Source organism: Pygocentrus nattereri, chromosome 1, assembly GCF_015220715.1.
Source record: "Pygocentrus nattereri isolate fPygNat1 chromosome 1, fPygNat1.pri, whole genome shotgun sequence".
Classification (NCBI taxonomy): Eukaryota; Metazoa; Chordata; class Actinopteri; order Characiformes; family Serrasalmidae; genus Pygocentrus; species Pygocentrus nattereri.
Genome location: NC_051211.1, coordinates 34,803,149 through 34,821,689, shown reverse-complemented (window position 1 = coordinate 34,821,689; position 18,541 = coordinate 34,803,149). Strand labels below are relative to the sequence as shown.

General features: G+C 36.1%; 1 protein-coding gene across 2 annotated transcripts in view; it reads right to left on the bottom strand.

Annotated features, from left to right (window-relative positions):
• sfmbt2 (Scm like with four mbt domains 2) overlaps positions 1–18,541 on the bottom strand; it is a 70,007-nt gene that overhangs the window by 28,037 nt on the left and 23,429 nt on the right. The window contains exons 5-7 of one of the 2 annotated variants that reach the window (XM_017696922.2): positions 14,629–14,649; positions 2,449–2,537; positions 977–1,220 (exon numbers count right to left, since the gene is read on the bottom strand). In XM_017696922.2, coding sequence (XP_017552411.1) covers positions 977–1,220; positions 2,449–2,537; positions 14,629–14,649 — 354 coding nt within the window. The remainder of the gene's footprint in view (positions 1–976; positions 1,221–2,448; positions 2,538–14,628; positions 14,650–18,541) is intronic. The other variant, XM_017696923.2, reaches the window with a different exon arrangement.

Here is an 18,541-nt window from a genome sequence, read left to right as displayed (position 1 = left end):
CCTTCACTGGCCTGCTGGCAGCCTTTACCTTACAGTCATTTTGTAAACCAAGTCCATGTGACCTTAGTGAAGAACCGCATGAGGTTTAACCGGTTTGGGAGAAGTTTAACCGGTTTTGTAGAAGTGGGGATGAATTAATGTCAAAGATTTATGTGACTACTGATTTCTATTGTTTGCTAGCAACATTAGCCTCATAGCTTCAGTGCTACAATAAAATGGCAAAATTTGGACACTAAACAAGTCTCGCTGATTGACAACATCTGGGGTAAGTGGAAAATTGTGTAAATCTCATAAAGTGAACTAAACTGGAGCACTAAAGTGGAATCAATTGCAATTGTGTCTGTATGTGTTTCATACAGAGTCTAGGCTTAAGTGTAAACGGGTTTTCTGGGATCTGGGACACTGGTCCAATAAGTTTGAGACAAACTGAATTGAAATCTCGGAACTTTGGTTTGAATTGGCCCTCACACACTACCTCTTTCCTCTTTCTGCTTCTTAATTCATGAGAAATACTGATGAGAAGAGTGGGGGTGGACTTCAATGGAAGTCAGTGAGGTTGCAAAAGTAACAAGTATGGGAACTATCATGTAAGAGTGTATATTTTGTAGGATGTTGGCTACAAAAGGAAACACTGAAGTCCTTCTATTGAATTTTCAATAAATAACCAAATTTAAGGAGAGACTCCTACAGAGAACACATTGAACTGAATTAATATACTATTACTTATAATTTAAGAACATCACATTCACAACCATCTGCTAATGTTTCCATTTGTTTTGATAATGATACTTAAGAGTGAGGGAAAGTTTCCAGAAAGCAAAACAAATGTAAAAAGTTTTAATTCATTGATTAATTAATTAATTCATTCATTAAGGATTTATAACTAATTTATTAATTGATTCATTGATTATAACATCCTAAACCAGATGCAGTTCATCACTATCTCTGGATGCATTTTTAGACCCTTAACTCTCACCTGTGGGCGGCTCCATTGGGAATTGATTTTCTTTGGCCCAGCCCAGGGGACGGAGCCTGGTGTCCAGATAGAAGATCCAGATGAAGTGGGCAGGGTCATCCAGGCCAATGTAGCTGAGGCATAACCGCCCACCAACATTTCGCTGGACTCTGGCTGCCCAGTACACACATGGCTCACAGGCATCACGAATTTCCAACACACACCCTGACACAATTAGATCTACCGTGTTCTTACCCCTCAAGGGCTACGAGAGAGACAGAGAGGATAAAAGAAGAAAAACACACAGTGAATGATATGATAGTGAGTTATTTATACATTCTACATATTCTTCTATTCTATTCTATAGTGCTTATTTTGGTTTATATGGGCGTGGAGTATATTTTAATTACACTGAAATGTCACTTGTTTAACTGGGAAAGCCCAGATTTATTTGAGTTCATAGATAACAGACAGGTAGATACTTTAAGAATCTTATGACTTTGTGTTTTAGAAAACCTTTTCTTTCATTAATTTCCAGTCAAAACAGCCTAGCCGTTATGTACAAGTTATCTATCTTTCAGGAGAAATGTCTGAAGAAATCACAAAAATCCACTTGCATAAGGGGAAAGGGGGGATGTCAAAGGAGAATAAGTTAAATAAGTGAATAAGTGCAAGTGAAAAAATAAGCTTCTCACTGTAATGTCATGCAAATACAATATGAAACGATGTGCAGCTGTAAAGAAGCAAAACTTAAAAATGAATAAATCAAAAAAAGAAATGGCTGGTGTTCTCAGACCACCCCAAAGTCCAGACCTCAACATCACTGAATATTTGGTATTAGGTTGAGAGAAGCAGAAAATGTAACCAACTTCTAAGACTGAACTTTGGAGGTGTGTCAAAATATTCCTGCAGATTTCTTTGAGAAACTAAAAAGCAAGTTTGCCAAAAAAGAACAGAAGATGTAATAAAGGCAAACTGTGGACACTAAATACTGAAAAATCTGGGTATTACATTTAGTTGTTGAGGCTTCAGTGGATTTATTTTGTGTTGTTTACACTATGTTTTCTGTTTTTTTCCAAGAAAATTACTGTCCTTTATCAGCTTAATATCTACAATCTGTAAAGAATTTTCATGTAATTAAGCCACATTGTCTGCTTACTTAATTGTCTACTTACTTGTCTTACTTACTATTGCGTTAACGCAACATAATTGTAGAGCCATAATGACTGAAGTCAGTTAATGATGACCATTTCAGCCACTTAATTGCAATTTGCTTAACCAGTCTTAACATCATGTTACAAAGCATCCTAGCACTTCTGTCTGTATCTTTAACACTAACCTGGTTCACTTAAAAGACTGTAAAAGAAAGCAATTCTATGATATTCATTTTATAAAAGCATCATTTATATTTTCATCATCCTGGGGACATTGTGTCCCCATAGAGAGCCAAAACATGGATACAAACACACACACACACATGCACAAATACTCACTCCTTCGAGCAGGTTAGTTGGTGCTGTTCGTGATCCTGTTAGTTCTTTGATGAGAAACTCAGTCCAGTCACTGTGCTTCTCTTTAATGGCTGTGAAAGAAAGAGAAATAATTAGAGACTCAAGAAAATAAAATCTGGAAAATACATCCTTATACATACAACTGGTGCATTCTGGTTTATCATGCTCAAGATTTAGCGCGTGGAAAAGGCAGCTGTATGAGCGAGCATATGCACCTGTTCATACAGTATGGCGCAAACATCTGAGAGCTTTCATTTAATTAATTTTCTGCCTAAACAGTACAAGATATTATTTTTTCAGGAGCCATTTCTGAGATTAGATACAATAAATGGCCAAAAATATGAAGATATATCGCATAATTATTTAGTTAATTTACAGTTAAATCAAGTACACAGCCATGCAATCTCCATTGACAAATGCTGGCAGTAGAATGGGTTATGCTGAAGAGCCCAGTTACTTTAAATATAGCACAGTCACAGAATGGCACCATTGCCAAAAGTCAGAATGGAAGCTGTAATAAACACAAAGTGGATACAGTAAGAGACACACACTAAACCTTTGAGTGTATTGAGTTGTTTAGGCCTCTGTGTAATTGTCTGTGGAATCTTTTGCTTTATTTCTTGCCAGTTAAAAATGAATAATTTGTACTTAATGACGGTTCTGACTTTTGCACAATGCTGTATGTGTATGCGTGCACACATGCGGTGCGGAGGCTATTTTGCAAGCTGGCACACATGACTGGTGCACACACACCAACCCCTGCTGCTCTCATTTGCATATGGACATTCTTTTGTTTATAAATGCACTTCCTCTTGCATTTCTTCCTCCTCTGTGCCTTCGGTGCAGGAGCCACTTATACATTCATGAGCACTCTGCAAATCAGCTCCCTCCAGTTCAACAAAGCACTTTGCTAAGCTATGTATTTACATACTGCACTGAAGTGGTTTATAATGACAAACTGCCTCTCTAAAATGACAGTGGAACAACCAGCTAGCAGACTGGTATGTCCACCAAATCTGTCAACAGAGTACTTCTCAGATTGTATTCTGTATTAACAGTAACCCATGTGGACTGGAGTTACAGAGATGAACATTGGTTTATAGACTATAATCAGCATCACTGAGCCACAACTCTACTATCTCTGCACAAACCGCACTCTTTATATGCTGAAAAAAATTGATTCACTGAATTTAGTGGATTCAGGTGAGAACATCATGAATAAACTGAATACAATGCATGATTTCCTCTTTCAGTGTACTTATTTTGCGCGTATGTAATACATTTTATTTTATTTATTTTATATGTGGAAATGATGTGCATATTTGAACCAAGTAAATACATTGCATTATTGTTAAACAATGCATTATTGTTTTCAGTGCACTACATTTTGACACTTTGTTTGGATACCCTTGGTCAGATTATATGTGTTGTTGATTTTCTAAGCGAAAATAACATCCTCTACATTTTTAATACACAATTATTGTTTATTTGATGAATTCAACAATAAGCCTATACATTTTACTTGTACACTGCATCTTTATTTGCTTATTTGTTCATTTTTATGTGCACTAAAAAGTTCCCTGTATAGAATGTAATGTAACTTGACCAGTGGTGATCAATGGACTAATAGAAATGACTGAAAATGACTTGGAATTAAATCTCATTAAAGTAACACTGTTGCTTACAACATGATGTTATGCTCTTCTGGTATAAATACAATAAATCTGAATTGAACTGCATTGAATTGAACTAAATTGAATGGTTAACTAGTGTCAGGCTCTTGTGGAAAGTGTCAGTGTGGCAGTGTTAGTGACTAAACTGCTGACACTTCGAGGAGCCAAACACACTGTCACTGTGGCTGTGACGTCAGCATCACAACACCAGTATCACATGACACCAATCATGAGGGTGTGATCTCTGCCCTGAGAGATCATTCTGGTAAACAAAGAGAGGAGAGAGAAAACAGGGAAATGGAGATAGGAGGAATCTTTGGATATTTTTTATTTGCTTTATCTTTCTATAGCATACTGACTTCCAAGCTAAAGTAGATGACAAGTTTGAAACAAGTTAGCCACAACTTTTTGCCAGCATCACAATAAATGACACTATACCAATATACCACAATTCAGAAGTCTGAAATCAACGTTTTCAATAACATAAAATGTGGCTGATGCATGTATAAAAATAATATAATGCTAGTATGATTTAACTTCAGAAGTTTCAAATAACTGGAAAGAAGCTGTAATGAATTAAGAAATATTAGATAATATTAGATGGATAAAGCTGAAGGGCATCAACAACAAAGTTATAATACCATTAACATCCTCAGTGTGTCATATTTCAAAAGTGGTGATCAAACCTCAAGATGGGTAAGCTCACAATAAACTAGAAATGTGTTTCACACTTAAGTTTGCTTGACAAGATACCAGGTAGTTTCTATGTGTTGCTATGTTATTTCAAGTGACTCTTAAGATGTTGCATTGTCACAGAATGCCAGGGGGTTGCTAAGGTGTTTCTAGGCTGTTGCTATAGCTTTTTGAATGGTTGCTAAGGTATTGCAAGGCATTGCTACAATATTCCAGGTGGTTGCTAATATATCTAAATATACATCTGCTTGTATGTATGTCAGATGGTATGAGGGGCAGTGTAAGAGATGTTTTTTGTATCATTTGTGACAGTTAGATCTGAACTTTCTCACTAGTCCGCCATCCAAATTCAACAGGAAAATAAACTGTTTTGGAGCAAATGCTACATGAAAACCTTAAAAGCAATTGCACTCAAAATCACAAGCACCCTATTCCCTAGTCACGATAGGCCTTTGAACCTGCAAAATTTCATTGTTCTAGCACAAAAACTGCAATGGTACAAAATAGCTTTGTCAAGCTATCTAAATTACATAAATAGATAACTAGGGTCTAATTTAGTGCTGATTGAGATAGCAGCAGGCATTAATATTTCAAGTGGATGAACGCAGCAAGTTATTGGTTGAACAAAGAGAGGAAGGTGTTTTACACAAACACAAAAAAGCATGAATTTTTTTTCTTCTCACTTTGATGCACTCTCTCCATCTCCTCTATCTCTGTTTGATCTCTAACAGTCAGAAATAGCTCAACTATTTTTACAGATGCAGATTAGAAGGGTAATCGAGTCCTCAATGAGATCTACTGCTTCAAACCACTCCATACTCTCTCTGTTCACCAAACATTCCCCATTTCTCTCTTTCTCCCTCTCTCTTCTTTCTGTGTTACCTTCTCTATGTCTCTGGACTACCAAACCCAAGTCATGATTTACAAATGATTTACAAACTCACAATTTTTTTTGTGTTTTTTAAATTTGTCACATCTGTAGCATAAGGTCTAACCAGCTGACTCAAGACACACTTACAATAGAAGCTAAAGGGCAGGTGCCTCAACATCTGTGTCTGGCCTCTATTTTAAGTGGGTTCTAATACATCTTGCTTATCTCAGCGTGTGCGTCCGCCTTCTCGCTCCCCCTTACACAAAGTTTATGCTTTGAGCTTTAAAGATGGCAGTGGGATGGGTGTCCAGTTTATGTGTATCAGAACATGATGTCTTCCCCCTTTTAGCACAGGTGAAGTATGTTTTATTTTTTATGTAATTAAAAATACAAGCATGCCAGCTGTAATCTCATGCAACACACTGCTACACTCTGACTGAACTCATGCGATGCTCTTTGTCATGGTAACCTCTATTGGTGTTCTATGCATGTACATAATTTTGGATTACTTGTAGTGTGCATGTAAATGGAGGTTTTCATCAGATTGATGAGCAAAGTGGGTATATAAACACCTCTTAATCTATAATTGAAATGTATTCAGTCAGATTGGCAAAATCCTTGCATGTAAACACAGCCACTATTGGTTCTCTCTGTGCTGTTGAGCTGCTAGTGAGCAAAGAGGAGTAAAAGGGGAGGGGTGAGAACTCCCTGCTGTGAAAGCAATTTATACCTCTCCACCAAGACGACCATGCCTAAAAAACAGCATAGCTAGCAGCTTTCTTCACCTTAAAAAATAGTGTATAACTGCCACAATAAAAAGATAATATTTAAACATAAACACTGAAAACATTTATATAAATTTTGACACGTTTGGTCAGCAGTAAAGAATAAGGTCCGGTTCATTTCTGGTTTTGTAAATCCCATACAGATATATTTCACCAACAGTGTAAAAGAATTAGAAAACATTGTGTTAACAGCACTTTGCCTCTTTCACTCCGACTGGCATTTAGCCATTAAGCTCTGCCTACTACTGCCATGACTACTGCCGTTACTGCCCCCCTTCACATTCTTCTATTCTTCTATTTTTCTTCTAACTTTAGATGGAACCCATTATAGCATTTGTTTATTTTTATTTACAAAGCCCCAGGCTGTAGGGTCCTTGTTGGAAATGACAAATGCATAATTCACAATGCAACCCACCCCCCTCCTTCCCCCCGGCTCAGCTCTGGAGACACCCTAACGCAAATATTCATTATGCAAAACCACATTTGCATATCCTCCAACAACTCTTCTCTAAATAGTGAGGTCAGATTTTACGACTTTTTTTTCACTCAAGTAATCAAGTCGCTTATTATGGAGAGAGAAATGGAACAAAATGACTGGTACTGTTAGGAAGGAAATGATTCAATGGATTGATTCATGAGAAATGAGGACATGCTGCCTTCACAGGGGTGTCTGAGTGATTGCTATTTAATGGCCATTTACTGATGGCTATAATAAGCCCATCAATAGAAAGGGCAGAGATTGAATTGTCATAGAACAGTAAATATTAAAATGAAATGTCATACACCTTAGAACAGGAAAATAATCCAGACGTCTTACTGTGTCACAGACCTGGAATAATAATGTGCACTGCCTTGTTTTTTATGATAATGGAAAAATGGCTTGAGAGGCAGAGTTGAAAAAAATAAAAACCCGCAACTAAGATCTATTTGTCACGATTGGCCCCTCCCAGTCCGGACCATGTGCATTTTTTTGGGTCTAGTCTATATGCTCTTTGTTTTGGTTTCCTAGTCCGGCCCCTTGTTTTGTGACTCCGCCCCTGATTGTTGCCACCTGATTGTTTTCCGCCTATCCCTCGTTATCCCTGTGTTTTATAAGCCCATTGTTTGCCCTTAGTTTTCGCTGGTCTTTCCACTGTTTGATCGTGCTTGTATGTTGGTTTGGTGTTTCTGTGTTTATCATGTCTAACTATCAATCTGTTCATGTTGGCTATTTGAACCTGGACCATCTTGACCATGACCCTGGATTTGCCCAAAATAAAAGTCGCTTATCTCAGCACGTGAGTCCGCCTCCTCGCTCCCCAGCATTACTCTATTCAAAGTGAGATATTCTGCTGTTTAATCCTTAAGTTGTCATTTTGACTGGTGACAACAAAACACAGTGTAATTTGATAGTAATAAATTCCTATTCATACTGTAGCTCATAAAAAACAAGAAATTGCATGGAAAGCACAGATTCTAAGCATTCAGTCCAAACCATATTTGTGATTGTAAATAGAAGAGGAGATAGTTTATTATGATTAAAATTTTATAAAACCTTCTTGTTGTGTTTGCAATTTTGTTTTGCAGACATCAAAACAAACAAAAAGCCAAAAGTGCAGGCATTAACCCGCCAATACAGACTGTAAATTGAATGTACGTGTAATGCATTACACAACTCATTAAATATATAATTGTCATGTATTTAAAAAAAAAAAAACAACATTGCAAGAAAAAAAATGTACACACGCAAACATACACACTCAGCTACACACAGCAGCATAAACACATAGGCACACACAAATACATAAAAACACCCACTCAGGCACACTCACACACAAACACAAATATGCATGCACAAACATGTACACACACAAATGCACATACACACTTAAACACATACTTAGCCACATACACACACACACACACACACACATACACATTCAGACACGGCACAAACACACATACACACATACATACTTAATCATGAAGCATAATAATCAGTGTGTACACACATACCCACATGCATAAACACATACATGTGCTCAAAGACACACACACACACACACTCAGCCACACAGACACATGCACAGACATATACACACACCAAATAGATAAATCTGCTGGATTTATCTATCTCTACATGTCAAATCCATTTATTAAATCAATAATATAGAATCAAACAACACCCATTAAAACCATGCACTAATTTGATCCCAAACATCATGAAAAAGGTTCTCTCCACTTGGCTTAAATTCAACTGTTCAAAAGCAAAAACACAAATACAAACCACTTTATTACAAAACACAGAATTCTAACAAAACAGAAAGTCTATGTGCTGAATTTGTTCTACTCATTTTACTGTCTTGTATTCTAATGTGTGAAAGTAGCACATTAAAAATCTTTACAGCTGTGACTGAGAGAAATACCATATGTTTATTTTATTTTACTGCTTGATGATTTTATGAGTTTTTTTTTTAATCTTGCATGCATTCTCTTTAAAAAGAGTGTGATATCTTGACTCATACTGGAGGTAATCACTTTTAAAAGACTTTGGTGTTTTGGCACATATTTGAGGTATTGTCTTTGAAAAGATTTAAGTATTTTGACTCAAACTGAAGGCATTCAATTTTAAACAATTATCAAAATGTAGAGAAAAAGGTGAAAAACAAAGGCACTCTTTATAAATAAAAACCTTAATTATAACAATGGCTATCAAGACAAAACAAAAACGCATTAAGTGATTTTTTTGTCCAGATTTTTTCTTGCCATAGAGCACCTTCAATAATAAACATTTATTTCCCTACCAGCAGCACTCTCTGTTTAAGTTGGTTGACAGTTATCAAAATCTTTAAAAAGAGATTGTGTTCTGTTTAAAAAGATTTTGCTTCCATGATTCATACTGGAAACTTTCTGTTTCTTGTTTCATATTTGACTTTAAAAAGACTATTGTGACTCACACTGCAGCCATTTTTGAGTGAAGTATTTTGATATCATCAACCTTGTTCTTGGAACTGTGTTTAAGCAAGATAGCAAAACTGTAATCAACTACGTCATTCACACACATCAGTTACAACAACCAGAATTTTGGGGTGTGTGTGTACATGTGTGTGTGTGTGTGTGAGTGTGAGTGTGTATGTGTGTGCACGCCTTCCTGTCCCAGAATGGCGCTGTGCCTCACAGCGTGTAATCTCCCCAGCACGAGTGTGTGTGCTAATCACTTAAGTAGCACGGCGGCAAGAGAGAGCAGCCGTTGCTATGGCAACAACCCCCCTAGCAGCTAAGCGCTGTGGTCAGGCTGTATGATCAGCGCGCTTAAAGTAGAGCAGGATCACTTCATCACATTAGCTCACAGTAACAACACACACACAAGATATTTACCAGCTTAACCTGATGATTTGTGTGTGTGTGTTTGTTTATTTTAGCTGCAGTATATAATACAGATTTTACCTGTAAAAGAAATTATGTGGAAAGTGCAAATTTTACATTTTCAGTCCACATATTTGTGTTTGTATGTTGAAGGAGATATTTTATTATGATCTGAATTTGATGAAAAGTTAATGTTGTGTACAGTCTTATTAAAAGAAGAAAAACCTTTACATTTCTTATTATTTATTGATGCAAAACAAACATAAACAATTAGAAAGTACTAATGCAGAATGTACAAACCCAATTCTAAAAAAAGTTGGGACACTCTGCAAAATGCTCTTCTTGACTTATTATTTAGAAAATGGTTCAAAAACAACATATTTTTGTTTTACCCTATAAAATTCAGTATTTTTGGAAAATACATGCTCCTTTGAAATATGAAGCCTGCACCACATTCCCAAACAGGTGGAACAGGAGCATGTATACTATTAGTAACACTTCATAATCATTCAGGGACTGAAGCCAGAAACTGATCCAGCCTATTTTTTGGCATTCGCCTGTTATACAAGTCTTCAGCCATGCAACAGTACAGTATATACAGTATGATAGCTCTGGACTGCAGGCAGGTCAGTCTAGCAGCCACGCTCTCTGATTACGCAGCCACATTGTTGTAACACATGCAGAATGTGGATCAATGTTGTCAGCTTACAACAAGCACGGGAGTCCCTGAATTCTGCTTTCACAGATGTGTACATTACACACAATATACCATCCCATACCATGACAGACTGTAGTTTATGAATTTTATGCTGGTAAGAATCTGGATGGTCCTGTTCTTCTTTATCCCAGACAATATGGCACCCATTACGTCCAAAAATAATTAGAAAGGTTGACTCATCAGACCACAATACACATTTCCATTGTGCGGCAGTCTGTTTCAGATGAGCTCAGCTACAGACATGTCGACATGTTACTTCTGCTGTGCACTGCAGAGTCTGAACTTGTATTGGTGGATGCAGTGATGGACAGTATTTAGTGACTTATTTAGTGACAGTATTTAGTAATATCTATTACTAATAGATATTACCATATTATTATAAAAAAAAAAAAATCACAGGCATTTATTTGAGGTTTTCAGCCCTTTCCTTTATGCAAAGTGACTTCTCTGGATTATCTGAATTTTTTCATGATATTATGCACTGCAGGGGTGAAATATGTAAAATCACAGTTATTTTTAAACTGTTGGATTTTTTGCTGATGCATTTTGGGAAAGTAGAGAGCCTCGACCACCCTTGCTCATGAAGGATAAGGCCTTTCTTGGACGCTTCTTTCATACCCATGACATTATTGCATCACCTGTTTAAGATGTTTTTTAAACATTTCACAATAACTTTGTGTGAAATGAACTGTGTCTTGAGGTCTGTTGAAGTGCCTTTTCTAAATAAAAGAGCATTCGTTTATATATGCTATGTTTCCCGCATCCTGTTCAATGCCGAAGACACGGTATTTACAAAAAATAATGAAGTTGATAAGATAAAACATTAAACACCTTGTCTTTGTACTTTTTTTTAAATACATGTTAAAGCAGATTCACAAATCAAACAATTATTTGGTTTGCATTTAACTACTGTCTGAACATTTTTGAAAATGGGTTTTAAATCTTTTGTAAATTTGAAGCATCGTTATGCAAGTAAGTACAGGGTAACATACGGCACCCCTCCCTACCCACCATTTCCACCCCATTTAAATACAATCAAAGCTTAGAAAAGTCTTTTGTTTCTCATCACAGGTGTGGTTCCTGACTGTTTGCTACCCTCTAGAGACTCCATAGATTTGTTGAATTCCATCAGCAGCACCTGATTTAATTTAATAAAGGACTCATTAGATAAACAAGATATTAAATGCTAAGTGTAAATACTGCACTTTCTTGAGGAAAGCTTTGCAAATGCTTACTCTAACACATCCACACACAACAAATCACAATGCATTGTTTGTTTGTTTGTTTATTCTACCATGCTTTTTGAACAAATAAATGCCCAGATTTACATATTACTTCCTCAGATAGCCTCCGACTTTAGAACAGCACTGTATGAGCCATGTATGTGATGATGTAGTTACATTTGAATAGTTAAGAGTAAGAACCGTAGAACCCTAAGGATTAATGAGTGACCCAGCTTTGCCATCAATACAGAAAAAACAAGACGTTTTCTTTGCTAGAGTCTTTATGCATTTGCTCCATCATTTGTATGAATGAATGAAGGGATGTGTTCTTACATAAACATTACACAAAGCTTTCAACAGAGACATATAATTACGGCTTTGTTGAATGAGAGCATTACGAGCCTCTGCAGCTCCCTAAAATCAAAATCACTATATTTGCACTTTTCTCCAATGCTTTGATACACTACTGCAGCTCTATGAAAATTCAGCATCCTAACAGCAGTATGCATCCAAATCTATTAATTCCAAACTACACACATACTACAGGAACAGTGAATTATGTAAAATCTAAAAAGCCTTTAGGCACTTTTGTAGGGAAGGATTTAATTTAGAAAAAAACCCAAACAAAAATTAATCAAAAGCATCACTGTAATTATGGTTCTCCGCAGCTTTGTTACAGTGCAGGCCTATCAATATTTCTCATCATGTTATTAGCTGCATCCTGTAAAGAATTAAAGCAAATACATTATATACTTTCAACTTCAGATCTTCAAAACTACACTACAAACTGCAATCTCATAGTCCTAAAGACATTTTGATCTAAAGGTTTATGCTTGAAATTTGTTTCTAAGACAAATATAAAGAGTGAGGTTGATGACTAAATAAGTAAATATTTACAGAAAATTATACAGAAACCTCAAGAACTAAATGTAATATATGGTATATAAACTTCTGTAAATGTAAAATATTTATTTCACAGTAAAAATCTGTTTTTTTTTTTAAGATCATAATTTAAAATGTATTTATAGTAGTACATTGGGTTAAACAAATTTACTGGCAGCAGAGTTGCCAATAAAGCATTGTATGTAAAGTGTTTTAAGGTATTCTTTTTCAGTGTACATTTTTATACTATATTTAATGTGTCAGCTTTTAAAACAGCTTCCCTTTTTTTCTCAAGAGACGTGCTTTCAGTTTTTCAAATCTGTAGTCATATTTTTCCACACCCCCAAAATTCAGTCTTTGAAGTTTGAAGCATTTTCTGCTTTTAATCTCAATTACATATTTAGGCTTATCAGTCCATAAAACCTTCTCATCTCATCTCAGATGTCCAGTTTCAGTATTTTCCTTTGACTTCCCTCTTTGTTATGCAAGTGGATTGTCTTATATCTGATGGCCCCGGAAATACTAAGAACATTAATGTCTCCTTAAAGAAGAACATAAGTCAGTGACTCCTTTGGGAAAAGTTTTTGTTTAGAATTAAAGCAGTAGTAGGTGCACAGCAGCAAAGAGTAGACAAAATAAATGCTGATAGATTTGATATTAGACAGGTGGCTCCTGAAGCTGAATGACACGAGTGGAATCAAATGGAAACTAATCTCTTAAATAGAAGATAGTTTAACGTTTTTGTGATCTTTGTAGAATTCTGTATGTGTTATTTCATAGTCTTGATGTCATAACTATTCCATTAAGACACATTTAGAGGTATGAATGTCCAAACCTTTGGACTTGGTAGTGTATAGGAAAATATAGGAACTGGTGATTATGTAAAAATGCAAAAGCCTTTAAGCCTCTTTCTGAGGAAAGTAAAGAAAAAAAACAATTTTAAAAAATGATGATGTGTACCAAGGTTTATGTTAAAAGTGATGGAAAAGTTTCCTTTTCTACTCTGTTCTGAAAGCATAATTGAAAATGTAATATATTTGAAATAAACTAATAGAAAAAGATATTTTCTATTGCTCCATTCATTATGAAATTGCAACTAAACAAAATGCCATTTTTAAACTGACATTTTAAAAAGCAGCGATGATATATTTTCAACATATTTTATAATGCGGAATATGCTGACAAAATATAACAATACTTTTCATTTTTACCAGGAACGCAACCAAGAAAGAGTCACATACCTTTAAATCTTTCTCAAGAAATGTGGAAAGTGTGTGTGGATATGTAAATGTGTGTGTGGTGTGTTGTGAAACCTGCTAGACAAAGATGTGGCTCCACATGACCTATGAGCTACTTTAAGCATGTATATTTCACCTACAAGCATGCAAGCTCCTCACACACCCATGCATACACAAATTCACTGCCTCTCTGTCTGGCTGTTTATCTGTCTGTTTGTCCCCCTTCTCTCTCTCTCTCTCTCTCTCTCTCTCTCTCTCACACACACACACACCCACACACCCACACACCCACACACCCACACACACAGCCAAGCATGCAGAGTGACACAGACAAGCACAACTACTAAAGTCACTTCCTTTAAAGAAGAGAAAGAAAGAAAGAAAGAAAGAAAGAAAGAAAGAAAGAAAGAAAGAAAGAAAGAGAGAGGGAGAAAGCAAGGGGGAGAGAGAATCAGAGAAAGAGGAAGAGTGCAAAAGAGGATAAAAAGAAGAGGGAAAGAGAAGAAGATAAGGAAGAAAGAATAAAAGGATGAAGGATAACACACACACACACACTATAGATAGATAGATAGATAGATAGATAGATAGATAGATAGATAGATAGATATAGACATAGATAGACAGATATAGACATAGATAGATAGATAGATAGATAGATAGATAGATAGATAGATAGATAGATAGAGAGAGAGAGAGAGAGAGAGAGAGAGAGAGAGAGAGAGAGTTCAGCTTACCTGCTCTGAGGTAAACGTTATCTGAGAAATAAACAGACAGAAACAAAGGTGACTAACAGATACACACACACACACACACACACACACACACACACACACACACACACACATACACAGACAGCTCGGCAATTTAATCAATCTAAATATTTGTCCACAGTGGCAGGTGTCATTTGGGATTCTGTTCACATCCTGTGCAATGCAATAAAATAATAACTGAGAATGCACTGCTACGCTTACTGAGAATACGTACAGTTATTCATGTCTTAAATGATCTTATTTCTGGCTTGCGCTTCTGTCTAGGCATCAGCACTGTCTCTTGTTTCTGGCAGTGTCTTTAGGCCAAGGGTAGTTGTGGACTTTAGCCTATTTTTACTAGCTAAAGATATATTCTCTGAGTGGGTAACACACCATAAGAGCATCTGCCAAGTGCTATAAATGTAAACAGAAATGATAATTACTCCTTACCATCCGCAACCCGTACTAGATGTTATATTACATTATTCATCTATAAAATAACTGATCTACTTCCCACTGAGCAAAACATATTCTAAAAAAATGGCTGCTTAATTATTGTGCTACTCAAATAATACATACAAATTGCAGGAGAAGATCAAATCTTCTGGGTTTTTTTAAAGAAATATACACCTTCAGAAACTATTGTTAATATTATTATCATTATCATTATTATTATTATTATTATTATTATTATTATTATTTAAATAAATAAATAAATAAATAAATAATGCCAGCCAGTAAAACAACTGGAGGTGTTAAAATTCTGCCAGGAAAAGGACGTATGCCTACATTGACCCTGGTTTGGGTGGCCAAAGAATCTCAAGAGATTACAGATTGTAATTGCAGACATTAGTCAGACCTTGGGGTCAGAAGCTCTCCCAAACCATAATCAAACACCTACACAGCCAAGTGTTTGGGGGGTTGCCAGAAGAAAGTCTCTGCTGTCAACAAACTCAAGCGCCTACAGTTTGCCAGATGTTGCAGGAAGTTTTAGGGGGACTTTGTTGTACGATCAGATGAGACCACAATAGAGCATTTTGGCAACAAAGAGGTGGCTTTTCAGCTCAGAATCTGAAGAACCTGGAGGGATTCTATATGGAGGAATGATCTCAGATCACTTGCCATGTGTTCTCCAGTCTCACTGAGCATTATAGACTCTGTATACATATATTTGAGAAAATGTTTATTTCATGAAAAGATTGTTTTTTTCCCTTTCAATCATTATACTTCAAATCAAGGTTAGATCTGTGTTCATACTGTAAATGAACACTGATTATTTGTCACTCATACCTCACTAAAGCACGTGGAGAAATTCTATTTATTGTTCAGATTCAAAACTGTCAATCATTACCACATTTGTGACTGCAAGTACACTGATAGAAATAAAAGCTCTGTACAGGTACATTTTTCATTTATCAAGGTACAAACAATGTAAATGTTACCTCAGAGGTACAACAGTGGTTTTAAGGTCTAATTGTGTACCTTCAATAAGTTTTTTTCCAGGTGAAAATTACATATTTGTACCTTTTCATAACCTAATGTTTTAAAACACAACAAATAAAATAAAACACCTAGAAATGAGACAGGTGTGTGGAGCCAATACACCTTATAATATATAAAATATAAAAACCCCATGATGACACAAAGGGTACTGCCCCAGTGACAGCTTAGTGCTTTTTTTTCTGAGGGTGTAGAAGAGAAGATTTTTTTATGATTTGAATTTGATGAAAGGTTACTGTTGTGTACAGTCTGCTCTGTTCTCAAAGAAGAAAGAAAAAACTTCTTTTATGTTTTTGCCATGTTTCTGTCATTTCTTGATATTGAAACAAACAGAAAAAAGGCTTAAGTACAGTAATTCTAGACCCTATTTATGGTTTTTCAGCCCCCCCCCCCCCCCCACCCCCCCGCAAATGTTCATTCTTCCCCAAATAAACTAAAATCTTCAGACTTTGTGGTCTGTTTCTCTTTGCTATTCCTGCAACACTGCAGTAAACAACCAGCAAACTTTCCCTCGAGTTCCCCACTTCATCCTGAGACTTCATGGTTTGAACTATATTGATTCTGGTGTGAAACTTTCCAAAACCTGCTAATACTGACCAGCGAGGTGCAGCGTGGTACTGTCATCTTTGTTTCGCGAGAAAATCCTGATAGCATATACAAATCACTGTATTAAAGACCTGAATCTTATGCAGCGCTTTATTATTTAGCTTGTGTAGGTTACACATATGGCTAGCCAAAAGAGGAGCATTCAGACAAGACCTTCTCAAATGCGAGATGCAATGCATCATGTGCCTAGAGCGTCACAGTGCTCCACTCATTCTGATATTCTACATACATTAAACCTGTCTTTAGAAGCTACGCCGGGATGGGTGTTGATACTGCTGTAGAAGATGTTAATGGAAGAAAGGAAGAAGCCAAATAAGTAAAAGAAAGAGAGCAATAACTAAATACAAAGGACAAGAGAACCAAAGAAGGCTAAGCAGCACTATGTTAAAAAAAGAGCTACAGAGCAATAAATGCTAACGCTCATGCCTGTGTTTCAACGTACAGGCTAATGTCAATAATAATTGCTCTGTAGCTCTTTTTTATTATTTATTTATTAACAATAATAAATGCTAATGCTAAAGCTGATAGACAAATAGAAATAGAATAGACAAAGAAAAACAATCTAACAATGAAATTAGTATAGAACTAAGAAAAACCAAAGGGACTAGCAACAAGATAGGCATATAGATAGGTGCACAGCTTCACACTGAAACTCTGTAAAACACCGTAAACACTGTAAAAGTGGGGTTAAATAGACTCTATTAATGAGAGGGATAACAAGCCACAAATGGCCTGTTACAAGGCCTCAGCCACTCCTGACTATGTACATACATAACTCACCATGCAATCACATTACATTTGAATAGTACAGCAAAGCAAAAGTAATAAGAATCAATATCTAAATGTTAAAATACAAAGATGTATGACTTTATCTACTTTTTCAACAGTTATGATGAGCTAAATGCTATAGTTCTTTCATACTGTAAGCAGTGACACATTAATCACAAGTAAATTTCCCAGAACATCCTGAACTTAAAGAAACTGCACTCCTACTGTGTTGTAGAAGTGTGTGACTCAGCTTGTAATTATGACTCAGAGCTGCACTTTAACTTTTTCTCCCAGTTGGAAGCTCATACATTTATTTATTATTATAAAATTATTTATTTATTAGATTCTCTTCAGCACAAACTCGGTTTGCTGCAATCCTCTGCTTTGCCTGAGTAAGTAGCTCTATCTGTTGTTACTATGCAACAAATTGGAATAATTCTGGCTATTGTTACAGAAACGAACAATTACATCTACATTAGTCCCTGTAAGGGCTTTTGTGGTGCGTGTGGCCATGAGCAATAATTATTTATTCATTAGGTGTCACTAAATTCTCTCAAATTGAGGAGCAAAACTAAATTGACTGTAAAAATAGATAAATGCTTATAGGTTCATATACAGATGAGTGACAAATTGAATGAGGAACCAACGAAAGTTGTATAGAGTCATAATAAGGTGCTGGCTCACCATGAGCTGCCACAGCTGTTTCAGTGTGCCTTGGTATAGATTCTACAAATCTGTGGATTGTCCTGGAGGATTCCCTCAATTGGTTTTGAAGATAGAGCTGGATGGTGCTGTCTAACATGTCGGTACAAAAATCTCCTACAGGTGTTCAGTACAGGTGGTGACTGTGAAGGTCACTGTGAAATGATTTGCATCAATTTCATACTCATCAAACATTTCAGTGACCCCTTGTTTCCTGTCATCCTGGAAAAGACCACTCCAGTCAAGACTGAATTGCATCATCACAGGACAAAAGAGACCAGTCAGAATAATTTTCCTATTGAAACACTAGTAAGTTAGAAAC